Below are 25,007 nucleotides of genomic sequence, written 5' to 3'. Positions count from 1 at the left end.
TAAAAACTTGAAGAATGTGAAAATCAGCCGTGCGATAGAACTGTGCTTTAATGCAGGTTATAGAACCACACCGGATATGAGGCATTTCGGAATAAACTTTGAAAACTGGAAGTACCAGTTTGTGAATTTTGCTCAGAGAGACCAATGTGGGGGGTGGGTGACAGTAGTGAAGCATCTCCTATGTGCCAGTCTCTTCTACCACAGGCTTTTTCTCACAAAATCATCAATCATATGCAGTAGGAGAAACACCTTCCTATTTTACAGATGAGGAAACTGAGGCAAAGAGAGGTGAAATAGGCTTCCCAAGGCCACTCAGGTCAGGAGCAGCAGAGTTAGGGTCCAGACCTGGAGTCGGCCTGACTCCAAAACGACACGTCCTCACCATGGCTCATAGCCCCTTTAAAGAGGCGCGGAAGAGAGAATTTGACAAAGTGGTTGCCCATGGGCCTGGGATGGGTGGGGAAGCTACACTAGGGCTCGGGGCTGCAGAGGGCATCTGGGAAGAGGCTCTGCTGAAGGTGGTCAGGAGGGCAAAAGTCACGGTGGCCATTGTTATATGGTGGTGGTGGGGAGAGGTGCATGCCTTCTTCTTGACCCTCTCTGGTGACCCTCTCGGTGGAACCTGCAGACCCTTGATGGGTCCCTTTGTTCCCTTGGGCCTCCTGAGGCCCCAGCCAGGGCGCTGGGCACTTTGCTGGGAGCTTGGCATGGGGTCCAGCAGCCCCCATTGCTACCTAGTTCCTTACCAGCCCAGGGCGTCTGCCTGCTACTTCCCTGCCTGGAAGGAAAGCCTTCCGCCTGGAGCATTCCTGGTGTGGCCTCCGCTGCCTCTCAGACTCTCACACAAGCTCAGCTCCCTGTAGCGTCCTCTCAGGGCCAGGATTCTCCTTATCACAAGCTTAGACTGTCTGAGTAACTAATTGGATTTGTGTCTGCCTCCACACAGGACCCTAAGACCCGTGGGGCTGAGACTCCTTCTGTCCTGGTCACAGCTGCACCCTACCCCCTCGCATGGTGCGGTCACACCCAGGCCAGCCACTGACTAGCCCTGGAGGGGAGCAAACAGGAGGCTGGCCATCTGACTGAGGCCCCATGTCTTCTCCCTGCAGGCCGTCCCCTTTTCTGGGACTATCCAAGGGGGTCTCCAGGACGGACTTCAGATCACTGTCAATGGGGCCATTCTCAGCTCCAGTGGAACCAGGTATGTGTATATGGATGGAAACGTTTCACTCCAGCCTCGTCCCTTAGTAAAGCCACTGTGCCTGTGAGCCTCGGTTAGTTCAAACAATAACATCCAAGCTCACGTGCCTGGCTCAGGGGAGACCCAATGCATCCCTAACCCATGCCACAGGACAGCACTCCACAGGCACAACCTGCACCCAGGGATGCCATTAACCTGGACTCCAGGATGAATGGGGCCCTGGGAGCTGAAGGTCTCAGGAGGGCGTGGGATGGTCAGAGTTGGGTGATTATGTTCTGGGCTGAACCTTGCACACTGTGACTGAGAGTTGCAAAAATCAAACTTCCTCCATTTCCCTAACTGCTCTCATCCACTCTGAAGCTCTCCTTCTGCTGACATGAAAATATTGAAAATTGACATCCGAAGTAATTTGGTCTCTTTCGGTTTCAAGGCCTTTTCTGGAAACTACTAAGTCAATTCAAAATACTAACATTGTATCAGAGCTGTTTCCCACCCCTTCCTCCCTCCCAAGGTGGGCTGTCTGGGAACAGAGAGGAGCTCACGTGGCTTGTCAGTGGATGGGAGGGCCCCCGACCCTCACGCAGGCCTGGCTGACCCCTGCTGAGGCACCCTGACTGGGTGGCACAGAGGTGTGCAGCTCTCTCCTGGTTTAGTGAGGGACCACGGGTGGCTGCCTGCTGAAGTCTGCGGGGCCCACAGAAGAGCCTCTGGACTCATGGCTCTCTCTCGGAAGCCTCTCTGCCTCAGTCCCAGTGGACCTCTCTTAAGACCTTCTGGGCCTCGTAGATCCCAGCTCAACCTCAGCTCGGCCACCTAGATTCTTGATGACCTCCTCCGCCATTGCCATCCTGCTGTCGGACTTCTCTGAGAGCCTGCAGTGCCCCCAGGAGATGCCAAGGGCAGGGAGGCCCTGATCCCCCTGAATCCTCCAACCAGGGGAATCAGAACCATGCCTCTGATCTTCCACCCCTTCCTCTTTCCCTCTCCCTCCGTTTCCCCCACCTCCCAGCACCAGGAGGGCTTCCCACTCCCATCCTGTTGCACAGAGACAGATCTTACCTCAGAGGGCCCTCTCCTCTCAGGAGCTTTCTGTCTCTCCCTTCCTTGGGGCAGGAATTTCCAAAGGGCCACAGGAATGAAGCTGAAGGACTCCAAAGGAAAAAAATACATGCAGTGATATTTCAAATGCAATCTTCTCCATTTATTCATTTAATTAATTTATTTTTTTCTTTAGAGACAGGGACTTTTTTCTTTCACCCAGTGCAGTGGTACGATCATAGCTCACTGCAGCCTCGACTTCCTGGGCTCAAGGGATCCTCCCATCTCATCCCCCAGAGCAGCTGGGACTATAGACACGCATCATGATGTCTAGCTAATTAAATATATATATATCTTTTTTTTTTTTTTTAAGTAGAGATGAGATCTCGCTCTGTTGCTCAGGCTGGTCTTCAACTCCTGGGCTCAAGTGATCCACCCACCTTGGCGTCCCAAAGTGCTGTGATTACAGGCGTGAGGCACTGTGCCCGGCCCCGATTTCACATGCTCTTTACATTTGTTCTCTTCTTTCACACTTAATCAGGCATGTGCTGGCCTCCAACAAGTGTCCACTGGCACAGAAGGCTCTCTCTTCTAGGTGTGCTTAACAACTTCCGTCTTTGTTACCAACTGGTAATCACTTTCCAGGACCTATGCTTCTTGTTTGCTAACGCCAGCACTTTCCCTTAGCCATTTGCTACTTATGTTTAGAAAATCGTGCTGTAAAGGCAAAATGCAATAATTGCACAAAAACACATTGGATCCAAATTAGAGAAACAAAAAGGATGCCAACCAAGCAGTCTCTGCCACGCAGGTTGTATGCAAGATCCCAGACAAACACAGGGCAGAGGCACCGAGGCCCTCCTGTGCCTGTCACTGGCAATAATCCATGCCACAGAAGACTATTTGCTTTTTTTGGGCCTAGGTTTGCTGTGGACTTTCAGACGGGCTTCAGTGGAAACAACATTGCCTTCCACTTCAACCCTTGGTTTGAAGACGGAGGGTATGTGGTGTGCAACACGAGGCAGAAAGGAAGATGGGGGCCCGAGGAGAGGAAGATGCACATGCCCTTCCAGAACGGGATGCCCTTTGACCTCTGCTTCCTGGTGCAGAGCTCAGATTTCAAGGTGAGCAGGAATCCCCTCCCACCTCTCGCCCACAGGACTCCCAGCCCTATCAGGTGAATGTGAATGGCCTTTTAGGTAACCACTTTAATTGACATTCAGCCAGAGTGACACCACCATACAGATAACATGACCATTTCCTTGTAACGGTGTTACCCATGGCTGTGTAGTCTCCTTACGCACCTTCACCTGAATCTACAGGTGCGCCTCCTGCTTCTTTTACTCTGAAAATAAGAACTAGAGGAGTCATCACGTTGCTGTTAGGTGTTGTGTGTCTTTGAATTCCAAGCTCATTCCATTCCTCTGCTATCACCATACCTCCTCTCCAGGTCCCTGGTAACATTTATTTTTCAGCGACATTGTTCCAGCCTTTATCCAGAGTCTATTACAGTTATAGTTCTGTAAGCACATTGCAAATTACCTTTGCAAGCACAGTAGGTCTCTGGGCTTGAGAAGCCGGTGGGTAAGTCAGTCTGAATATGCTTATCTGAGATAAGGATGTTCCCATCCATTCAGTATGCAACCCGATGTCACCTCTCCTCTGCTCCCCGTGAGCATGTTATGCATATTTAAATAATACCCCTGCAGTCCTAAAAAGGAATGAGATCATGTCCTTTACAGGAACGTGGATGGAGCTGGAAGCCGTTGCAGGAGCAGAAAACCAAACACCGCATGTTCTCACTTATAAGTAGGAGCTGAACGATGAGAACACATGGACACAAGGGGGGAAACAACACACACTGGGACCTGGTCAGGGATGGAGAGCATCAGGAAGATTAGCTAATGGATGCTGGGCTTGATACCAAGGTGAAGGGTTGATCTGTGCAGCAAAACACCGTGGCACACATTTACCTAGTTAACAAACCTGCAGATCCTATACTCATACCCTGGAACTGAAAATAAAAGTTGAAGGGGCTGGGCACGGCGGCTCACCCTTATAATCCAAGCACTTTGGGAGGGTGAGGAGGACAGATCGCTTGAGGTCAGGAGTTCAAGACCTGCCTGGCCAACATGGTGAAATCCCGTCTCTACTAAAAATACAAACATTAGCTTGGTGTGGTGGTGGATGCCTGTAATCCCAGCTACTCGGGAGGCTGAGGCAGGAGAATCGCTTGAACCACTGCACTTCAGCCTGGCTGACAGAGTGACACTCTATCTCAAAAAAAAAAAAAAAAAAAAAAAAGTTGAAGGAAAAATAAATAATAAATAAATGAAACCCCAGGAAATTCAGTTTGGTTCCTGAGCATGGGCTCTTTCTGGAACAATATGGCCTCCTAACCAGGCTGGAAATTGAGGAGTGAGAAGAAAGGAGCAGGAAACAACCAGAAGAATGGAAAGCCCGACTGGAGCCCAGTAGATACTCTGGTTGATGCACTTCGGGCCACACACACGTCCCTGTAACTGGCCCCACACTGAGACCAGACTCAGGTCTTCATTTTCTAGAAGGAGGGACCAGGAGCTCAGGGGTGGTCCCCATCCCGGCCTGGGGCGCCTCCCCCGAAATACATGCTCTCTTCTGGCAGGTGGTGGTGAACGGGAGCCTCTTCGTGCAGTACTTCCACCGCGTGCCCTTCCACCGTGTGGACACCATCTCCGTCAATGGCTCTGTGCAGCTGTCCTACATCAGCTTCCAGGTCAGACTGTCCACCTGGCACCGGTCCCAGGGGCTGGGATGCAGGGCCCCGTGTAGCTGTGCTTAGGCCCAGCTGGGTGGACCCAAGCCAATCTCCTACCCAGGTCACTCTGGGGAACCTCTGCTTCCCTGTCCCAGTACCTGCCCGCCCCTTCTCCTCTGTCACTCTGCCCCTCCTTCGGTGTCACTGTCTCTGTCCGGAACACCTGCCTTGGTCTCCCAGACTCCTCAGCTGCCCCTTTCTCTTCATCCCTCAGTTTCCATCCTGGTAAGGAGGGCATATTGTTCTAGAAAGAGCCCAGGCTCAAGAACCAAACTGAATCCAGTTCAGATTCCCAGCTCTGCCATTCATCATCTGTGGGATCTTAGACAAGCAACTTTGCCTCTCTCAGCTTCAGTTTCGTCATCTGTAGAATGAGCATGGTCATTGCCTGCCCCCCATGGGTGGTTGTGTGATTCAGTGAGGAGACAGATATCAGAGGTCACACAGTGGCGCCCCTGGGCCCACACCAGGGTCTGTTTGACCTCTGTGTTTTAAAAACTTTGAATGCGTTGCCAACATCTAAAAGGTCAGGAGACCCAGGTATGGTGGTGGAGGTCTGCAATCCTGGTTACTCAAGAGGCTGAGGCAGGAGAATCGCTTGAGCCCAGGAATTAGAGTTCTGCCTGAGCAACATAGCAAGACCCCATCTCTAAAATCTTTTTGTTTGAATAATAAAATAAAATAAATAAAACTAAAGAAGGTCAGGAGATACCAATACCACGTGAAAAATGGGAAGATTAGGGTATGCTGGGCCCACATTCCCACAGGGCACCGGCAGGTGGATGGGAGCTGCTGTTACCCTTTCGGCATTCGAGGGAGCTCCCTGAGATGAGCGAAGTGCACAGTAGGCCCTCAGCAAATCTGGGCTCCTCACCCTTTGGTCCTCATCTCTCATTCCCTCCTTCCCTGACTCTCTCCCCTGCGGGTGGAAGGGGAGGGAAGAGCTGGAGGGAGACTGTCCCCCTGCGCTGCTCACCGAAGCCTGGCCCTTTCCGCTCCCGCCTCCGTGTGGCCCTAACCCCCTTGCTGCATCCCCCTGCCTGCCTGTCCTCTGCCTCCTGCCCCTGCATCTGCCTTTCGGCTTCTCCTTGGCTCTATTAATGCTTCTCCTCACCGGCCGGTGCCTTTTGTTTTAACAGAATCCCCGCGCAGTCCCCATTCAGCCTGCCTTCTCCACGGTGCCGTTCCCCCAGCCTGTCTGTTTCCCACCCAGGCCCAGGGGGCGCAGACAAAAAGTGAGTTCAACACAGAGGCCCTGGGTGGCTGAGCAGACAGCAGGAAGGACCGAGGGTTTGAGAGGCTGGCCCCAGCCAGCAGGCCACCAGGGCCTATAGGCCACATCTTGCCCACTCAAGAGTTCCCTGTCTTTGTCTGCTGGGCACCCAGAGCCGGGGACCTGGGTGTTGCCCTGGATTCTTCACTCCCCCTTCTTTATGTCTCTCCAAGGCACCAACATATCTCCCTCCCAAAGCCACCGATGTGGCCCAGGCCTCTGGGATTCCTCACCATGACTACAGGGGTCCAGTTCCCCACCCCCCACACCCAACCGCTGCCACAGTGACCTTCTTATAAGCAAATCTGATCACACTCTCTCCCTGCTTAAAAATCTTAAAAGTCCCCAGCCCTTCAAACAAAGCCCAAATTCCCCAGCAGGACATACGAATTCCTCCCCAGTCTGGCCCCAGTCCACCTCCTTGCCTCACCCCCAACCCACGAAGCTCATGCAACCTCCACGGCTCACTCAAGGCCCTCTCGGGCCACCATGCTTTTGCATATGCTGTCCCTGGTCCCGGAAGCACCCTCTGCCAGCCTGCCCCCAGCACACGCCTAATCGCCCTTCCATGCTCTGCCAAAGTGTCGCTCCTCTGGGAGTCCTCCCTGCCCAGAATATTGTTGGATGCTCCCCCCATGCCCCCATGGAGTCTGTACATATCTGTGCCATGCCAGTTCACAGCACCCCATTGTAACTGTTTGCGTGTCTGTCCCTGTCACTCCACCCCCATCTCCCTATGCCCATGAGGCCCCAGAGGGCTGGGACTGTGGGTCGTTCATTTGCACAGTGCCTGACACTCACTAGGGACTCGAAGAATGAATGAATGTGGAATGTGGTTTTCGCAGCCAGGGAGAATGGGATACCAGCCAGGGCAAGAACAGTCTACTGGGTGGGGCAGGATCCACGACAAGGAGGTGAGCAACCCTTCCTCTGGCCACTCAAGCAGTGGGGACTGGGAGGAGGGGCGCTTTGTCTATGTAGCCTTTTTATGGCCCATGATGGTACAGACAGTGCACCTGCCTCCTGCCACGCTGACTTCAGGACTGGTGGAGCCCCAGGGAACATTTGCAGGGCAGCCAAACTTTGGCCCTGGCCCTGGCGCTGGCCCTGGCCCTAGGGATGACAGAAAGTGTGCTGGATACAGTCAGACAGAACTGGCCGCCATTTTGGATTTGATCCCTTCCACCTGGGCAAGCTTGGGCAAGTTGCTTAATCTTTCTGAGCCTCATTGCCTCACCAGGGACATAGGAGCTGAGGCTGCTTCCCTCTTTGGAAAGCACTGAAGCCCAGGACTCGGCCCACAATAGGCCTTCAACAAATACCACTTCTCACCTTACAGGTGAAATATGGCACTGGAAGTAATGCTCTTGGCTGTGGGAGCTACAGAAAGCAATGAGGTCTCTATCAAACCCAGCCTCCTCTCTCTCGAGAGGAACCAGTGGGGATACCCTACCCCTCAACCCCAAAGCCCTGTGCACCTGAGGGTAAAAATCTGGGTGCCACGGGCTCAGGAAGGCTTGCTTGGGAGCAAGAGGGAGGTGGGTGTGTCTGGGGAGGCATTTCTGAGCACAAGAGCCTCCCTGGAGTTCTGCCATCGTCTCTCCCCATTCTGTGGTGCCCGCAATAACCACCGTTCTGACTCTCCTCACCCCTCCAGCCTCCCAGTGTGCGGCCTGCCAACCCAGCTCCCATTGTAAGTCTCTTGCTTTCTTTTTGGATCCTCCTGATTTTGGCTCTTCTTCTGGGCTAATGGAGGATGCAGGGCCAGGCATTGGGCCTCCCCCATCGGGAGTGGGGAGGGCAGAGGCCAGGCCCTTGACCATCTACCCGGCCTGGCGAGGTTGGTGGGTGAATGTGGTTGGCTGGCCGTGATGGAACAACCTGAGTTGCCACTCCATGGGCAGCCACGGAAGACCATGCCCCACATTCACTTCTCTCACCTGCAAAGGGAGGCTAGGCTGAGAGACATTTCCCCGAGAGGAAAGATGGGCCAGAGCCACCTGCGTCCCCATCTGTCTTCTCCAGGGTTCTAACCTTTGCCCCTCCCTCATCCCCTGGACCCACCCTCCGTGGGGTCTGTGGGGCCACTGGGCTGGTTATGCCCCTGGAGGGTGCCTGCCGTGTGGCACTCTCTGGTGGGAACTGGGGTGGTCTTTACTCAGGAGAGCCTGGGTGAGACCTGGTTTCTTTCTTCCAGACCCAGACAGTCATCCACACGGTGCAGAGTGCCTCTGGACAGATGTTCTCTGTAAGTCTTCAAGTTCTGATCAGTTCACAGCTGCACAGTGCCCTCCTTCCCCAAGAACTAAACTCCCTAGAGCCCTAGAGTTGGGAAGAAAGCGGTTTAGCAAGGAGGGTGGGGACATCTGGGGCTGAGTCCTTGGCTCAGGTGACATGTGGTTAAAACTATCCTTGGGACAGCAGAGATTCTGGATTTATCCAGTGGTGGAAGAGGCAGGTTCCCTAGAGACTGGAAGGGAAACTGGTCCTTCTGTCACCAAGTGGGGAGTGCAGTGGCCCCAGCACCCGGATGTGAGGTTCCTGGCCCTGCCTCCTTGGTCCCCGGGATGTCACTACAGATCACAGGCTTAAGCTCTTCTCCTGCTGGTGCAAATCAGGCCGGGAACTTAGCATTAGTGGGGCTGCCTGCGGAGGGGCTGAGGGGCAGGTGACCATGGTGGGGTCTGGGAACACGGCAGGAAGTTCCAGGAAGGCTAACATGAAAACAGAGGTTTACGGGAGAGTCCAAGGGCCAAAGGCTCATGAGGTCAGCCTCACAGGGGAGCCCCCTCTAGAATGCGTGGGTGCGCGTGGGTGAGTGCTCGCGCACACACGCGCTCTCCCATTGAATTTCCTGGTTTCTTTTCAGCAGACTCCCGCCATCCCACCTATGATGTACCCCCACCCTGCCTATGTAAGTGGTTTCTCAGGGAGGGCAGAGGTTCTGTTTGTGGTGGGCAGGCTAGGGATGAAGGGCCGCTGCGGGGGGATCCGCTGGCCTTGAAAAATTAAAAGCGAAGGGCTTTCAAAATGGTAAGCTGAAGGGCTTCAAAGCGTCCCAGTGAATTAGAAGACTGTGGAGAGGAGTTTTCAACCTTAAAACTGTCGTGTCAACATGAGCACATTGCATGGCCCTCCCTTTTCACCCCACAAGTCTTTCTTTCTGTGTTTGGCCAAATTTCCTTTCATGACACTAATCTAAGCCCATTAATTTGAGGAGCACCGGAAAGTTTTCCTTTGGCTTTTATGGAACCAAGTAAAGATATCGTGGGCTTCTTCTCAGCTGACAGCCTAAATTCATGGGAACTGGTACAATCTTCTCCTTCCATGTGGCGGCTGCCCTGGCTGCCACTGGCTGACCTGTCCCCCTCCTTCTGACAGCCGATGCCTTTCATCACCACCATTCCGGGAGGGCTGTACCCATCCAAGTCCATCATCCTGTCAGGCACTGTCCTGCCCAGTGCTCAGAGGTAAGCCAAAGGCTCCAGTGACCTCTGGGAAGAGAGAGCCCTTCAAGGTCATTCCAGCCATTCCCCTGGCTTTTGGCAGGCTGGGGATGATGGGGAGGAAATGGGGCTCAGAACTCAGTGGACAAAGGTCCAAGTAGGCTGCCCACCCCAGGTTCCACATCAACCTGTGCTCTGGGAGCCACATCGCCTTCCACATGAACCCCCGTTTTGATGAGAATGCTGTGGTCCGTAACACCCAGATCAACAACTCTTGGGGGTCTGAGGAGCGAAGTCTGCCCCGAAAAACGCCCTTCATCCGAGGCCAGAGCTTCTCGGTAAGGCGCCGCAGCCTGGAGCTTGAAGAGGCTCCTATGGGTACACAGGGGGAGGGGGTAAAGGAGGTCTGGGGTACCTTGAACAGGATGGGAGCTGATGCCTCTGGGATGAGGGCCCAGAAGAAAAGGTGGCCAAAAAATTATTGTCATTATTATTAATAATTATTACTGTCCTGCATGAAGGAAGTGTTGGGATCTGCTTTTTTAGATGAGGAAAGAAACTCACAAGTGCAGGTTACTTGCTTGCGGTCACACAGTCAGTAAGTGTCAAATCAGACCCAAGAAGGAGGTGTTATTCATTTCTTCACTGACTCATTCAACGATTTCACTGTCGCCCGCTTTGTGCAGGAAGCACTCCACATGCTGGGAGCGCAGTCATGAAGCAGACAGGTAGGGTCCTTCCTCCAGAGAGTTTACAATTTAGCTGGGGGAAGGAACAAGGAAACTAAAGCATGAACAGACTGTTGCAGATAACAACAGTGCCACGCAGAAAGCAAAACAGAGCGATGAGATAGAGCGAGCCTGGGAGGGGCAGCTAGGGCCAACATGCAGAGGTGCGGGTGTGGCCTCTCCAGGAAGAGCAGCAGGCGTGCTCCGCCCTGACCACACATTCAAATCACCCAGAGAGCTTACAAAGAAAATATAGGTGCTGGGACCCCAGCCCAGGCCAATGAGGCGGTCAGCCTGGGCATTTGTATTTTTAAAATATGCCTGAAGTGATTACACTCTGCAATCAGAGATGAAAATGACTTATGTAGGGCTTTGCAGCCATGGAGCCAGGGAGCAACATTCTTTGAATTTTGGACAGCTGTGTGACCTCAGGCAAGTGACTTAGCTACTCTGTGCTTCAGTTTCCTCATCTACAAAATGGAGCTAATAATCATATGAATCTCCTAGAGCTGTAAGAATGGAATGAGGCAGTATCTGTAGCACGCTTAGGACAGTGCCTTACACATGGCATGTGTGATAGGAGTGTCAGCTATTGCAAAGGGCAGGAGGTTTTAACATTTGTACCCTGACTGCCTCATGGAGAAGGCATTGGGGTGGATAAGACAAGTTAGGAGGCTGATGCTGCAGGAGCCCAGGCCCAGAGCACTCCTGTGTGCTGGGTCCGAGGGATACAGATGGCACAGGCCAGTGCTCTTGTCCCTGATGTCGTGGGAACAGTATTCTAGGCCAGGGAACAGTACAGGTGAAGGAGCACGCACAGCCTGTTTAGTGAAGAGCCGGTCGCTCAGTGGGGATAGAGTGCAGGTGAGGGGCTTATTAACAACTGAGGAGGGAGGGAGGGAGGGAGAGAGGAGGCTGCAGTGAGGGTGGAGGACTTCCCAAGTGTAGTGCAAACGGCATAATCTCTGCACAGGTGTGGATCTTGTGTGAAGCTCACTGCCTCAAGGTGGCCGTGGATGGTCAGCACGTGTTTGAATACTACCATCGCCTGAGGAACCTGCCCACCATCAACAAACTGGAAGTGGGTGGCAACATCCAGCTGACCCACGTGCAGACATAGGCGGCTCCCTGGCCCTGGGGCCGGGGGCTGGGGTGTGGCGCAGTCTGGGTCCTCTCATCATCCCCACTTCCCAGGCCCAGCCTTTCCAACCGTGCCTAGGATCTGGGCTTTAATGCAGAGGCCATGTCCTTATCTGGTCCTGCTTCTGGCTACAGCCACCCTGGAATCGAGAAGGCAGCTGACTGGGAATTGCCTTCCTCAGCCGCAGCAGCACCTGGGGCGCCAGCTGCTGGAATCCTACAATCCCAGAAGGCGGGCACAGCCAGGGAGAGGGGAGGGGTAGGCAGTGAAGATGAAGCCCCATGCTCAGTCCCCTCCCATCCCCCACGCAGCTCCACCCCAGTCTCAAGCCACTAGCTGTCTGCTCCTGGTGGGAGATGGCCTCCTCAGCCCCTCCTCTCTGACCTTTAACCTCAGTCTCACCTTGCACCCTGCACCAACCCTTCACCCCTCCTGGAAAGCAGGCCTGATGGCTTCCCACTGGCCTCCACCAACTGACCAGAGTGTTCTCTTCAGGGGACTGGCTCCTTTCCCAGTGTCCTTAAAATAAAGAAATGAAAATGCTTGTTGGCACATTCATGTGGGTTGACTGTGGCTTCTTTAATTCATTTGGAGACATTTTGGAATCTGTGGAATCAGGCGGAGGGGCTGCTGAGAGGAGTGGGATGGGAGAGCATGGACTCCCTTTGGGCAGGGGGTCCTGACCTCACACCTCCTAATTAAAAAAGGATTAATGGCTGGGCATGCTGGCTCACGCCTGTAATCCCAGCACTTTGGGAGGCTGAGGCAGGTGGATCACCTGAGGTTGGGAGCTCGTGACTCGCCTGTCCAACATGAAGAAACCCCATCTCTACTAAAAATACAAAATTAGCCAGGCGTGGTGGTGCACACCTGTAATTCCGTCTACCTGGGAGGCTGAGGCAGGAGAATGGCTTGAACCTGGGATGTGGAGGTTGCAGTGAGCCACGATTGCGCCATTGCACTCCAGCCTGGGCAACAAGAGTGAAACTCTGTCTCAAAAACAAACAAACAAAAAAACGAAAAACGAGCTGGGCATGGTGGTGGTAGCGGTGGGTATCTGTAGTCCCAGTTACTTGGGAGGCTGAGACACAAGAATCACTTTAACCTGGGAGGCAGAGGTTGCAGTGAGCCGAGACTGCACCACTGCACTCCAGCCTGGGTGACAGAGCAAGGCTCTGTCAAAAAAAAAACAAAAACAAAAAAGGAAGCCAGTGCATGGGCTCCTCTGGTGGCCACAGGGTCTAGAATTATCAGGTCTCAGGGATGACTTCACCAGGGCAGTGTGGAAGGGAAATGTGGGGTTGAAGCCCCCACACAGAGCCCCCACTGGGCCAGTGTCTAGGGGAGCTATGAGAAGAGAGCCACCGTCCCATAAGGGTGTTGGAGAAAGCAGGCTGGGGCTCTAGTCTTTTGGGCAGGAGTCTCGGACACACGAAAGGTGGTAATGAGGGACCCCAGGAAACAGCCCCATGCCTCCGAGATGGGAGACGGGCTGGGGCAGAGCCTGTGAGGGCCACAGCAGGGCCAGAGCTGGCTCCTCGGACCTGGCATCCCAGTGGGAGGAGGTGGCTTGGGGAAGGGGTGTCAGGAGAGGCTGACCCGAAGCACCGTGTGGGTGTGTGTTCCATTGTGGGTCTCCCTGGCAATAGGGTCAGGACTTGCATGAGAAAAGTGGCTCAGCGTCCATGTGTGGGGTTCTGCCAGCCACTGAGCCACCACCAGACAGCCCAGCTCCGCGTCAATGTGACGCCAACACATCCTGCTTGGCCCAGCAAGAATCCAGTTCCTCAGGCCCCCGTGTAGTCCTCAGAGTGGCGGCAGCAGCAGCGACTGGGAGCTTGTTGGAAACGCAGCATCCCGCACCCCACCCCACCTGCGAGATCAGATTCTCTGTTTTCACAGGATCCCAGATGAGGCCCGCACATTAAAGCTGGGAAGCCCTGGTCCGGAGTGGACTCCTGGCCGTGTTGCTGAGATGCATGGCTGTCATGCAGGGCAGGGCACGTCTGGAGCCTGAAGTTGGCACTGCACCTTCTCCTGCCACCTGAGACGCTGCTGCTGGAAGGAGGAGGGGAGGGGGAGGGTCCTGGGCCTGGCCCAGGAGGCACAGGCCAAACCCCAGCTGGGAGCCACGTGTTGCCAGGACCCCAGAGCCCGCCACTGAGCTCCTTCCTTGGTTCTGACCAGGAGAAGGAAATGGGCCTAGTCTCTTAAAAAGCCTTCCCTGGCCGTCTCCAAACCCAGGAGGGTCTTCAGTCCCTTGGGCGAGGATGCTGTGGCCCACACTCGCTTTGACACCCTGCATTCCCAGAGGCCACATCTGTACTGGCCAAACTCACGTGAGACAGGTGGCCCCAGAGCAAAACCTTTCTAAGACAGTGTCCAAGAAGAAGCTCAAGACCGTCCCTGAAGCTCTGGCCTCATATGAGAATCCCACTCTGGCCAGACCCCGCGTCAGATCCTTTGTGTGGGAGGCAGGCCTGTGCCGTCCACCCTACCGCAGGTCTTTGGACCAGGACGAAGCTCCATCTGCTGCTGTCACATCTGGCAGCCATTTCAGAGGAGCCGTGGCCTGCCTGGGGTGTCCCTCTGTGGGGCATCTGTCCAGGCTGCGACACCCACCAGCTCCCCACTCTATAACTGAGGGCCACATTCCCTACAAAACATCCCCCACCAGCCCCCCCAACAAACACACATACAGTGTGATTAAAGTAAAGTTCAATTCATGTAAATATCTCCATCAAGGAATCATACAGAGAAGACTCAAGTGGCCATTAGGAACAGACTAGGGTGTTCGTTTTTTAAACAGAGGCATAAATAATTGTACCCATGAGAGTTAAATACACAGTGGTGTGACAGCACTTCCTGGTGGTCACTTGAAGTGGTGCACTCACCAGCGGGTTCCATCTTTCACCCACTTGCCAGGCCTGGCATTGAAGATTTCGTCTCCAAGGGACCAGGGAGGCCCCAGCTTGAGAGAGGAGGCTCCGATCAATCCAGGGTGCTACTTGGTAGGAGGTCAAGTAAAGAGCTTGATGGGGAATGAGGTGAGAAATAAGACGTGAGGCTGGGGGATATCACTTTCCTCCATCTCCCCAGGCCCTGTGACCTCGGATAATGCAGAGCTGCCTCCATCATTAAGTTCTGTGCTGGCAGCTTTAACCCCTCCTGTGGGCCCTCAGAGCGCTGACATCTCCAGGCTGCTGGGCTGCACCGCCGCCCTGTTCTTCTTTGCCTCGTAGGGAAATACAGCACCAAAGATATCGTCATGGAAGTGCTTCTGGCTCTTTTAGGTAAAAACAGAGACCAATGTGTCAAGTCCAGGCTGGAATGAGCCCCTGGGGTTGCCCAGCTTCCCTATCACATGGACCTTCATGAGCCATCTGTCTTCCCAACTGTTATACTTTGATTGCGCTTGAATCTGGTTTAGACCCTAAACCCGCTCAGCACCTGCTCTGGAGCAGGCCCTCTAACCATTTCCAAAGCTTTACTTGGCATTCCCATTTCCTGCCCTGTGCTCATCCCCCACCCAAGATGCTCCAGGAAGTGTGAGCTTTCAGATTAACACATTTGGGAAATGCTACATCCTTTCTTTCCTCCCAGCCTTGAAGGGTCCCGATGCACAGCAGCACGTTGAAGGCCCCCAGAAGTCTTGTAGTAAAGCAACGTGCTTGCCTTGGCTTAACTAAGCATGTCCTAGGCTATTCGACCTTGTAACCTTTTGGATGCCAAACATCTACCGACTCATTTAACACATTTGGGGAAATGCCTGTTATCTCCTCACTGTTCTTCAAACACGCCAGCTTAACTCCCACCCCCGGGCCTTTGTATCTGCTGCCCTCTCCAGAACAGCCCAGAGTGTTTCCTTCAGTATCCACGGGGCTCCTCCTCACCATCTCAGGTTTATTCTCAGACGCCGCCTTCCAGCTCCGCCTTCCCTGGCCACCCTATTTAAAATTACACTCCCCAGCGTCCCCTGGGCTATTTCCTGCTGTTTTTCTCCGAAGCACTACACCTCTTCCTTGTTTGGGTTTGTCAGCCCCAGTGGAATGTAAATAATTTTTGCCTGATTCATTTACTGCTCTATCCCTAGCACACAGTAGGTGCTCAATAAATATTCAGTTGAATGTATGAATGTGTCTTAGGGAGAGTATGGAAGTCACAGTCACAGGCTTTGGAATCAGAGAGACGCAGACTGAACTCTAGGCTCTCACTGCTGTAGACCCCATAGGCCCCCTTCCCTCTGTAAAACGGGGTGCTTCCCTCATAAAGTCCTCAGCAGGACTGAAAGAAATGTCACATGAGAATCCTTGGCAAGCACTTGGCCCAGTGTCAGCCCTTGATAAATATCACTATTATCTTCATCAATAAAATGCAAGCCCTTCCTGCTGGGAGGATGAGGGTGAGCAGACGCCAGCCTGTGTGTAAATAAGAAGTGTGAGGTTCACACGAGGCTGACGGGGGGCAGCCTTGCTCTCCCCTGTGTTCACAGCCTTGCTTTGGCCACACAGATACTTTCTGAAAGGGGGCTTTGGGGAGAGGGCAAGTAGACTCTCTTGCTCCCATTCCACAGATGGAAAAATGGAACACATTCACCTGACTTCTCAAAGCTGCCAACCAGTCCAGGATGTGCAGTGGGGCCTTCTGACAGCCCACCCAGCTCAGATCCCAGCCACTACTAAGATTCCCTTGGGGTCCAGAACTTTTCTGGGCCTGACTCCCCTGGGTCTACCTGCCACCCCTGGTCCTGGCTCCAATAGCCTGTGCCCTTGGCCAGGACCCTCAGCCCATACACCCACTATTATACCTTGAACTGAAAGAAATAGTCCTCGACCTGCTCCTCATTCAAGTTCAGCTTGGCAGCCACCAGCTGCTAGGGTGTGGGCCACATCCCAGGCCATGCACACAGCCCTGCAAACATAGAGGTGGCCCGGCTCCTTGTGGAGCACACAGAGCACCTCGCTGGCCAGCTGCTGCTGCAGGATGTCCTGAACACAGACCTAAAACCAGAGGAAACGGTGGGTCCAGTTCCCGGCCACTGGAGACAAGGATTGCAGGCAGGACTGCTGGCCTCAGGGAGGTGGGGAGAGGGCACTAAGGGCTGTGGAGTGAGTCCCCTCCCAGCCAGGGCCTTGCACAGGTCCAGGCTCAGGATGAGGAGGAGCACATATGCTCTGGGGGCTGGGCTGGGAGTAGAGAGATAAATGCTGGACACAGGCCTGCCCTCAAGGGGCAGACTGTCCAGTGGGGCTCCCAGACTGTCTCTGAATTTGCCATGCTTCAAAGAGGCATCAATGAAGGCAGTCCCCCTGCCCAGGGCTCTGCCTACACCCCTGAAAAGTACCCTCTCAATGCAGACTGTCCATCGGGTCCCTGCAGGGTACGGATCCCGGGCTTCCCCGTTAGAAGGTCCAGGAGTCAGTCGGGGACTCTCTGCTCCTGCTCCACACAGGATGCCCAGTGGCCCCAGCACTGGGCACAGAGCACTGGGCCCGAGAGGTGCCCTGATGGCAACAAATGTGTGAGAGCCGAGAGTCTATTCTGACACCTCAGGCTCAGAGGGCAATGCGGCCCTGGGGACAGCTGAGCCCATCTGAGGGCCATGGTAGAAGCATCGGCCGCTCTCCAGCCTTGCTGGGTTTGAACGTAGCCAGCCTGGACCACCTCTCCCAGGGGAGTCGCCTGTCCCGGGGGCCTGCTGACGACCTTCAGCAGGCTGGGCTCTGGGCTCAACCCGCCTGTGACCTAGGTTAGTCCTGAACCTGTCCGGTCCTGTCACTTCTCTTGGAAGAGAGGGCGTAACAGTCTTCACAGCCTCACTCTGATGGTTGTGAATTACCTGCATTTTAGAGCTCAGGAGCTGCAGGCTCAGGGAGGCGAGGGGCCTGTGGGGACCCCGGGCTCACACTGGAGCCTGCGTTGTGTACTGCTTCACCTGCTTTGAGGCTGCATTTACCTTGGGCTTGCCAGGCAGGCAGGAATAGGCTGTGGACACCGCAGGCAGCACCCCCTTCCGGGCCATCTCCAGCATCTCCTCCTGGTAGATGTGGTCCTCATTTGGGCTGCGGCACTCGAACACCAGGGTCATCCGGCCTCCCTGCACTCCTGCAGGAGTCCCGGGCTGTTGTTACCATGTTGGCCAGCAGGGCGCTATGGCTCAAAGCCGAACTGGAATTCTCACTTCACTCCCACAAGTATCCTAGCTAGTTAATAGCATTATCCCCACTTTACAGATGAAGAAACTGAGGCCCAGGGCATTCCAATCACTCATACATAGTCATACAACTGAAAGTGCAGATGCAGGATTCCCTCAGCCCATCGGAGGTCAAAAGCAGGGACTTTCCCGTTACCTCCACTCCCGGGAGAGGGAGCCCCGGTTCCAATGCCGGAGACCGGAAGGCGGTCGTTCTCAACCACATAGGCCCCACACAGGGAGACAAACTTGGGAGGCCTTCCCTCCAGAGAGGTCCAGGAACCGTTTGTGGGGCTACGGTTCTGCTCCTAGGCAGGCGCTGGCCTCTGGTACCCTCCCACCTGGGAAGCCTCCAGCCACACCCTTTTGCTGGGAGTCATGGAGCCGCTGCTGCCAGAAACTGAGGAAGGGAGCGATGCCTGTGCCAGGCCCGATGAGGACGCAAGGATGGGAGGGGTCCTCGGGGAGCCGGAAGCCGCTGGCACTGAAGAGGACAGGAGAAGAGGGGGCCAGTCCTCAGACACCCCGGGCCCACGCACACACAGGATGGCTGGGGAGCTGGGCCTGTGGGGAGCGGTCGTACGGAGTGGAGAGCAGCTCCTATTTGATTTCCCACGTCCTGCAGGCGGCTTCACTTCTGTCCAGCCACCAGCACCTCCCCCAGGTCCTTCTGAAAAAGGGCCAAGCTCACTGGACTCTGGGCCCTTCCAGCTCTGCTGTCATCGCTGTCTCTGCTAGAGACAGCCACACCAGTGTGACCCCAGTGTCTTCTTTGTGGGCCAAGGGGCCCTGAGCGGCACCTAAACCCCAGATCCCTCCCTTTCCTCCCCGAACCTCCAGGGGTCGGCGGTCCCACAGGGGACAGAGTGGAAAGGGCACTTACTTCCGCACAAAGCAGGACACTTGGTCTTGGGGCTTCAGTTGTTGAGCCATGTGCTGCAGACGCCGTGGTGCAGGGGACCCTGGCCATCTGCAACGATACCACAAAGTGACCAACGTCCCCCCACTGCCCATGCGCAAACTGTACCAGCTGCTCCACCCACACCACGGCCTCCTTGGACGCCCCCACTCAGGCACTCTCAGGACTCAATGAGCAGCTCTTTGTCCTCCTGGTTCTGAGATCTACCCGCTGTGAGCCCAGAGCTGAGGAAGGTTGAAAGGGACTTAGAGAGGTTGCAAGTTGTTCCATCTTCCAATGCAGAAAGTGAGTCCCGGAGAGGAAAAGTGACTTGGACAAGGTCACTCAGGTCATGGTGAAATCAGGACAGCTCAGCTTCCCTGACTCCTACTCCAGTGCTCCTTCCAAAGAGTTTCTCCAGGAACACTCCCAGCTCACCACTGAGCTCCACTGACAGCAGCATGAAGTGGCCCCTCGGGGTCCCTACTGCTGTGGGTGCTCATGAGCGTGGCCCTTGCTGGTTGCAACCCTGGGTGGTGGATGAGCTCTGCGCATTTCAGCCTGCTCTGACACCTCACTTTCCTCCTCAGTTGCCCCTCCTGGGCTTGTAGAAACCCAGGAGGTTTCTCTGGGTTGCATTTCTTTTACAATGGCCCAGCACTTTCAGGAGGCCTCCAACCAACTGCAGAGGTCCCCCTGGTTTTCCTCAGATTAAATTTTGCTCTCACAGGACATGTCTGCCTCTCCTCTCCTGGTCTGGGTGGGTGTTCTCTAGCAGGACAAACAGAGTCTCTGGCCAGTTTTTAGAAACTGTGTTTTTGTTTCCTAGAGGACAGAGGGCTCAGAAGTATAGGCAGCTCCCAGCTTTGCCAGACCAAGCAACACTCAGTTACAGAGGGCAGGGCAGGGGGCAGAGGCCAGTGGTGGAGCCAAGACCACCTGAAAGAGATGTTGGCCTACCACTCTATGGCAGCGTCACCCCCTCTTCACTGTCCCCAGTGACCCTGACCTTTCCTTCTTGGCTTCTGCACAATGAGAATCATCTAATTATTTCTACACTCATCTCTCCACTGCTGCCTCTAGATGCTCCCTGAGGGCAGGGCTGATGTCTGTTGTATTTCCACACCTGCCCCAGTGCTGAGCACGGAGAGATGTGAAATAAACCGTCACTGAATGAGCTCAGTGAGTGAGTGAACAGCCAAGGCAGAATCTCCCCTGCGTTCAGGCTGCACAATCAGGAAGACTAAGGACCACTGGGCTCTCACCAAGGGTTGTGTGCTCTCCAAGTCTGATCTCATTAAATTGTCTCAAGAGTAGTGGGACAGTGGAGTGGTGGAAGGCTTGGACTCAGCAGTTAGACCACCCAGGTCCAAATCTCAGCTCTCCACTTACTCGCAGTGTGACTTTCTGTGCCACCTGTAAAATGCACACAGTACCTACCCTACGTGGTAACTGATCATATACATACAGAAGGCTTGGTTTACTGCCTGGTTCATAGAGCTCTCTCCCACATGCCTCCTATTACCATTAACAACTCTGGGCTGTAGGTGTTCCCTCCCTCCTTGAACTGATGAGGGAACTGAAGGGGCGGAGCGTGACTGCTCCACAGCCTCTGCCCCAGGCTCACCTCGAGTGTGGTACATGAGCACGGCCACAGTCAGGTGGATCGCTGTGGGCGTGTGATCCTGGGAGGAGCTGATGGAGTAAAACCTGGGCTTCAGAATGGGGAGCAGGGAGAGCAGGAAGCCAGCAGACACCTGCAGGGATGGGAACTCCTCCAGCAACTCCAGAAACGTGGGGCTGTTGGTGAACTTCCACTTGCTGTACTCTGAGGACTGAAAGCCAAGGGTGATGTGAGCGACTCAGGGCGCCTGCCCCGCTTTGGGGAAAAGGCTGTCACAACCCAGTATTCATTCATTTCTTCACTCACTCAACAAACAAGTCCGTGTGCCAGGCACTGTCCAGGGTGCTGAGACTACCAAGCTTGAGAAGAAATAGTTCCTGTCCTGGAGGAACTCAGTCTGGTACACTTATCTAACTTATGTGACCTCCACTGTCAGCAACTCATGGGCTGGGGTCAAATCTTTGTTGAATGGCACTTTCCCCAGCTGTCGTATCCTAGGCAGTTTGGGTGGTAGGTGGGCAAATCATTAAAAACAAATCAAAATCTCTAGTGAGAAAATCTTTTTCATTGTCTTTCAATCTTCCCGAATCCTTTGAGGGGTCTGTTGCTAGGCTAGGCTTACTCTCAAACCCTTGTAAATCCGTCCCTCCTGCCTGAAAACACTCTCCCTCAGCCCCTGCTTTTATCAAACAGAGCAAAAGCAGCTCTCAAGCTCAGAAGGTTTACCACTGTAGAATTTAATGATATTGTTTTGTTTTATTGCATGTATTTTTGTGATTACTTTCCATTAATGGCAAGTGACATTATTTTTCCATTTAGAGTGATTTAAAATTTTTCTTAAAACACAGGTAATCAAATTTTAAAAACTGAGTTGATTTCTATGAAAATATTAAGTAATGGTGTAAGTTCTACACAGATATGACACGATGGAACAGATGGTTCCTGGAATTTGGGAAATGTTGATGGGCGGCGTTCCCTAACCTGACACTGCTTAGAACGTTGATGGGTGGCATTCCCTAACCTGGCACTGCTTAGAACGTTGATGGGCGGCATTCCCTAACCTGGCACTGCTTAGAACGTTGATGGGTGGCGTTCCCTAACCTGGCACTGCTTAGAACGTTGATGGGCGGCGTTCCCTAACCTGGCACTGCTTAGATAGGGGAGACACCTCTGAACACAATAGTGTTTATAGTGCCATTTAGATCTACTGGGTTCTGACAACTCATGGGTCTTTTTTTTTCTTTTTAAATAAATAATTACCTTTTCTTGATCACTATTGTATAAAACTTGGAAATACAGAAAAACATGTAGAATAAAAGAAAATATAGAAAAATATATAGAATAGAATGAAAAATCACTCATCATCTCGCCACTCAGAAATAACCACTCCTAATATATTGGTAAATGTTTTTCTCTCTGTGCACCAACATAGCTGTTATTATAGTACATATATTTTATTTTTGTAGCCTGTTTTATTTCCTTAACCTCATAGTATAAGCATGTTCCATATCATTCAAAATTCTTTATAAACATGGTTATAAATGGCTGTAAGATATTTAATGTAGAGAAGCCTCATAATGGATTTAATCATTCCCTAGCTGTTGGACATTTAACTATTCTCCAAATGTTGGGTTGTTTCTGGTTCTGCCTATTATCATGTTGTGATGAATATATTTTTGTTTGTTTGTTTATTTGTTTGTTTAATAGACAAGTCTCACTCTGTTGCCCGGGCTGGAATGCAATCATGTGATCATAGCTCACTGTAGCCTCAAATTCCTGGGCTCAAGCAATCTTCTTCCCTCATCCTCCCAAAGCACTGGAACTACAAGTGTGAGCCACGGCACCTGGCCTGAATATTTTTATGCACAGCTCTTTGTCTTTATTTTAGATGGTTTCCTTATAGTAATTTCAGAAGTGGCATTCCCAAATGGGAAGATTTTGTAAGGCTTTTAGGGTACATATTGCTGGACTTTTTTTTAGAAGGATGAAACATGAAGGTATTCAGATCCCCCGGACCTACATGATGGGACATACCCTAATTTGTGTGTGGGGTGGTGTTGTCACTAGAAAGAGCTCAGACTCTGCTACTTTGGGCAAGTTACCCAACTTCACCAACTCCTGTTGGTGCAGGTCTGAGTAGTCACTTCCCAGAAATCCAAGAGTGACTGTTGTTCACAGCTAGGCTCATGAGTGCTCATATTTTAGCTTTAAAAGTACAGATATGGGCTGGGCATGGTGGCTCATGACTGTAATCCCCACACTTTGGGAGGCCGAGGTGGGTGGATCACTTGAGGTAAGGAGTTCAAGACCAGCCTGGCCAACATGATAAAAACCCATCTCTACTAAGAAAACATAAAAGTTAACTGGGCATGGTGATGCGTGCCTGCAGTCTCAGCTACTTGGGAGGCTGAATCAGGAGAATCTCTTGAACCCGGGAGGCAGTGCTTTCAGTGAGCCGAGATCGTGCCACTGCACTCCAGCCTGGGCGACAGAGCGAGGCTCCAAAGTACAGATGTCATTAACTTCAGTATGTGTTATTTCCCTTTCACGAGAAGGGCTCAACAAAAATATTTGGGAAAACTACTTGTCTCAACAGCCTAAAATGCTGTTTTTGTAGCAGAAGCAGGAAAGGTTTGACCAAACATACCTGACATTAGGAAGAAATGCAACAGGGGCTCACGCTTCCTGGTGTCCACGATGCATGTGCCAGGAGCCAAGCAGAGGGCCTGGTGTTGAGCATTTCTAATCTTCCCAAGCAGCTTTCCCCACCATGGATTACACAAAACATTGGTTCTGCAGGATGCTAACAGGTATTCCTTGCAAAAAGGAATTTTGTTGTTTAGAAAAACTGAGTTAATGAAAGTGGAACCCATTCTTTTGTTATTTGAGAATTCCCAAGATGAGGATATGATATTGAGCATTTGCCAAACTCACTTGATAATAAAAACCTTTTCCATCTCATAGGATTGATGTTCCAAAGACCAAACTTTGAGAATCACTGCTGACAACAAGCTTACAATATAATATTTCTCTTTGTATCTCACAAGTAGGAAAGCTGAGGTCAGGTAAATTGACCAAGATAGCAAAACCTAGTGATTAAAGGACTCAGGGTCAGAACCCAGAGCCACCTGACCTCAAACTCATGTTCTGTTCCACTCTCTCCCCGAAAGGGGCTCAGACTGTAGGGTGCCCCTGACCCAAGTGAGTGCCTGAAGCCAGAGGGCGAATATGAAATCAATATCAGAGCTTGAATAGAGAATCCCAAACTGTGTTGATCCTGGAGACTGGGCCACACTAGAAACTGATGCAGGGTGAATAAGCCAAGGAAATGAGCAGCCTGGAAGCTGAGCATGAGGAAGGCAGTTGGGATAAATTTTGGGGACTGCATGGACTGCTGTGTCATGGAATCAGCTGGCTTATGGGGGAACAGGATTCATCTCTTGTACCTGGGGTAAGGTGGAGAGACGAGGAGGAATAATATTCTATTTGAGGGCTGCCCAAGAGTCTCCTCTTATTGCGTCGCAGCTCTTGACTACGTTAATTCTCCATGCCTCCCGCTATGAAATCATCAAGTATTCTTCTGTCTCCTGTTGTCCCCAAAGTCTCAGCCTGGGCTGTTTTCTTCTAGGGCTCTGCTTTTCCACAGCTTTAAAACCTCTCCACGTGCATTATTCTGGCTTCAGAGGTGTGGAAGAAATGGATTCTGATAACGCAATAGCATAATATCTAAAACACTGCTGGTCCATGCACTCGACAAAGATTCATGTCCCAGGCGCTGGTCTAGGCACCACAGATACATTAGTGAGCCATCCGGACACAAATTCCCGGCCTCATGGCATAGCCCTTCGCTGAGGGAGAGACGATAAGCCAGATAAAGAAGTCAAATGTTAGACAGTGATCCGCAATAAAGAGAAAAGGGGGAGGGGCCTGACATTTCAGCTTGGGTGTCCAGAGGGCCTTACTGAGAAGGGGCTTTTGAATTTCCATCACAGCCTTTTGAGCAGAGAAGGGATTTAACATTTGCTGCACTTCTGGCAGCTGACAGGCATTGCACACTTATATATCCCATATTTTCTTTTCCTCTGTAACTTAACAGATGAAGACAGTGAGGCTCCGAGAAGGCAAGTCATTTTTCCTCATTAGAAACTTGTTCTGACACCAGAAAGCCCACGCGCTCTCTGCAATCTCACACTCTCTTCTTGAAATAACCAGGCCAGCCACTATGTTACCCCACTTTATAGGAAAGGAAACAGAGGCCAGAGAACCTTGGAGGCCTGCAGAGCTGGGACTGGGGTTCATGTCACCTAACGCCCAGTCCAGTTTTCTTTCTGCTTTAGTAGACTGGGAGCAATGAGTATAGGATTGGTTTTTTGTTTTTTGTTTTTTTTTGGTTTTGGTTGTCTTTTGTTGTTGTTGTTGTTGAGATGGAGTCTCGCTCTGTCACCTAGACTGGAGTGCAGTGGCACGATCTCGGCTCACTGCACCTCCACCTCCTGGGTTCAAGCGATTCTCCCACCTCAGTCTCCCGAGTAGCTGGGACTACAGGTGCGTCCAGCTAATTTTTTGTCTTTTTAGTAGAGACGGGGTTTCACTGTGTTAGCCAGGATGGTCTCGATCTCTTGACCTCGTGGTCTGCCTGTCTCAGCCTCCCAAAGTGCTGGGATTACA

General features: G+C 52.6%; 1 protein-coding gene and 1 long non-coding RNA gene across 2 annotated transcripts; one reads left to right on the top strand and one right to left on the bottom strand.

Moving 5' to 3' along the window:
- The first annotated feature begins 1,170 nt into the window (after positions 1–1,170).
- Positions 1,171–12,177, top strand: LOC115932657 (galectin-9B-like). The gene is made up of 9 exons (XM_063705955.1): positions 1,171–1,201; positions 3,233–3,363; positions 4,884–4,994; positions 7,967–8,002; positions 8,507–8,557; positions 9,182–9,223; positions 9,691–9,779; positions 9,931–10,093; positions 11,457–12,177. The coding sequence occupies exons 1-9, from the start codon at positions 1,171–1,173 to the stop codon at positions 11,601–11,603; spliced, it is 801 nt and encodes a 266-aa protein (XP_063562025.1). The 3' UTR covers positions 11,604–12,177.
- A 2,153-nt stretch (positions 12,178–14,330) lies between these two features.
- On the bottom strand, positions 14,331–24,793 carry LOC101126519 (uncharacterized). Its single transcript, XR_004068881.3, has 5 exons — positions 22,987–24,793; positions 20,343–20,550; positions 18,701–18,787; positions 17,581–17,729; positions 14,331–14,910 (listed from the first exon to the last, which is right to left on the bottom strand). It is a non-coding gene; the product is annotated as an uncharacterized lncRNA (long non-coding RNA).
- Positions 24,794–25,007: the final 214 nt, after the last annotated feature.

The sequence above is a fragment of the Gorilla gorilla genome, chromosome 4 (genome assembly GCF_029281585.2).
Source record: "Gorilla gorilla gorilla isolate KB3781 chromosome 4, NHGRI_mGorGor1-v2.1_pri, whole genome shotgun sequence".
NCBI lineage: Eukaryota > Metazoa > Chordata > Mammalia > Primates > Hominidae > Gorilla > Gorilla gorilla.
The sequence above is the reverse complement of the archived record's forward strand: the minus strand, read 5'-3'. Positions and strand labels throughout refer to the sequence as shown.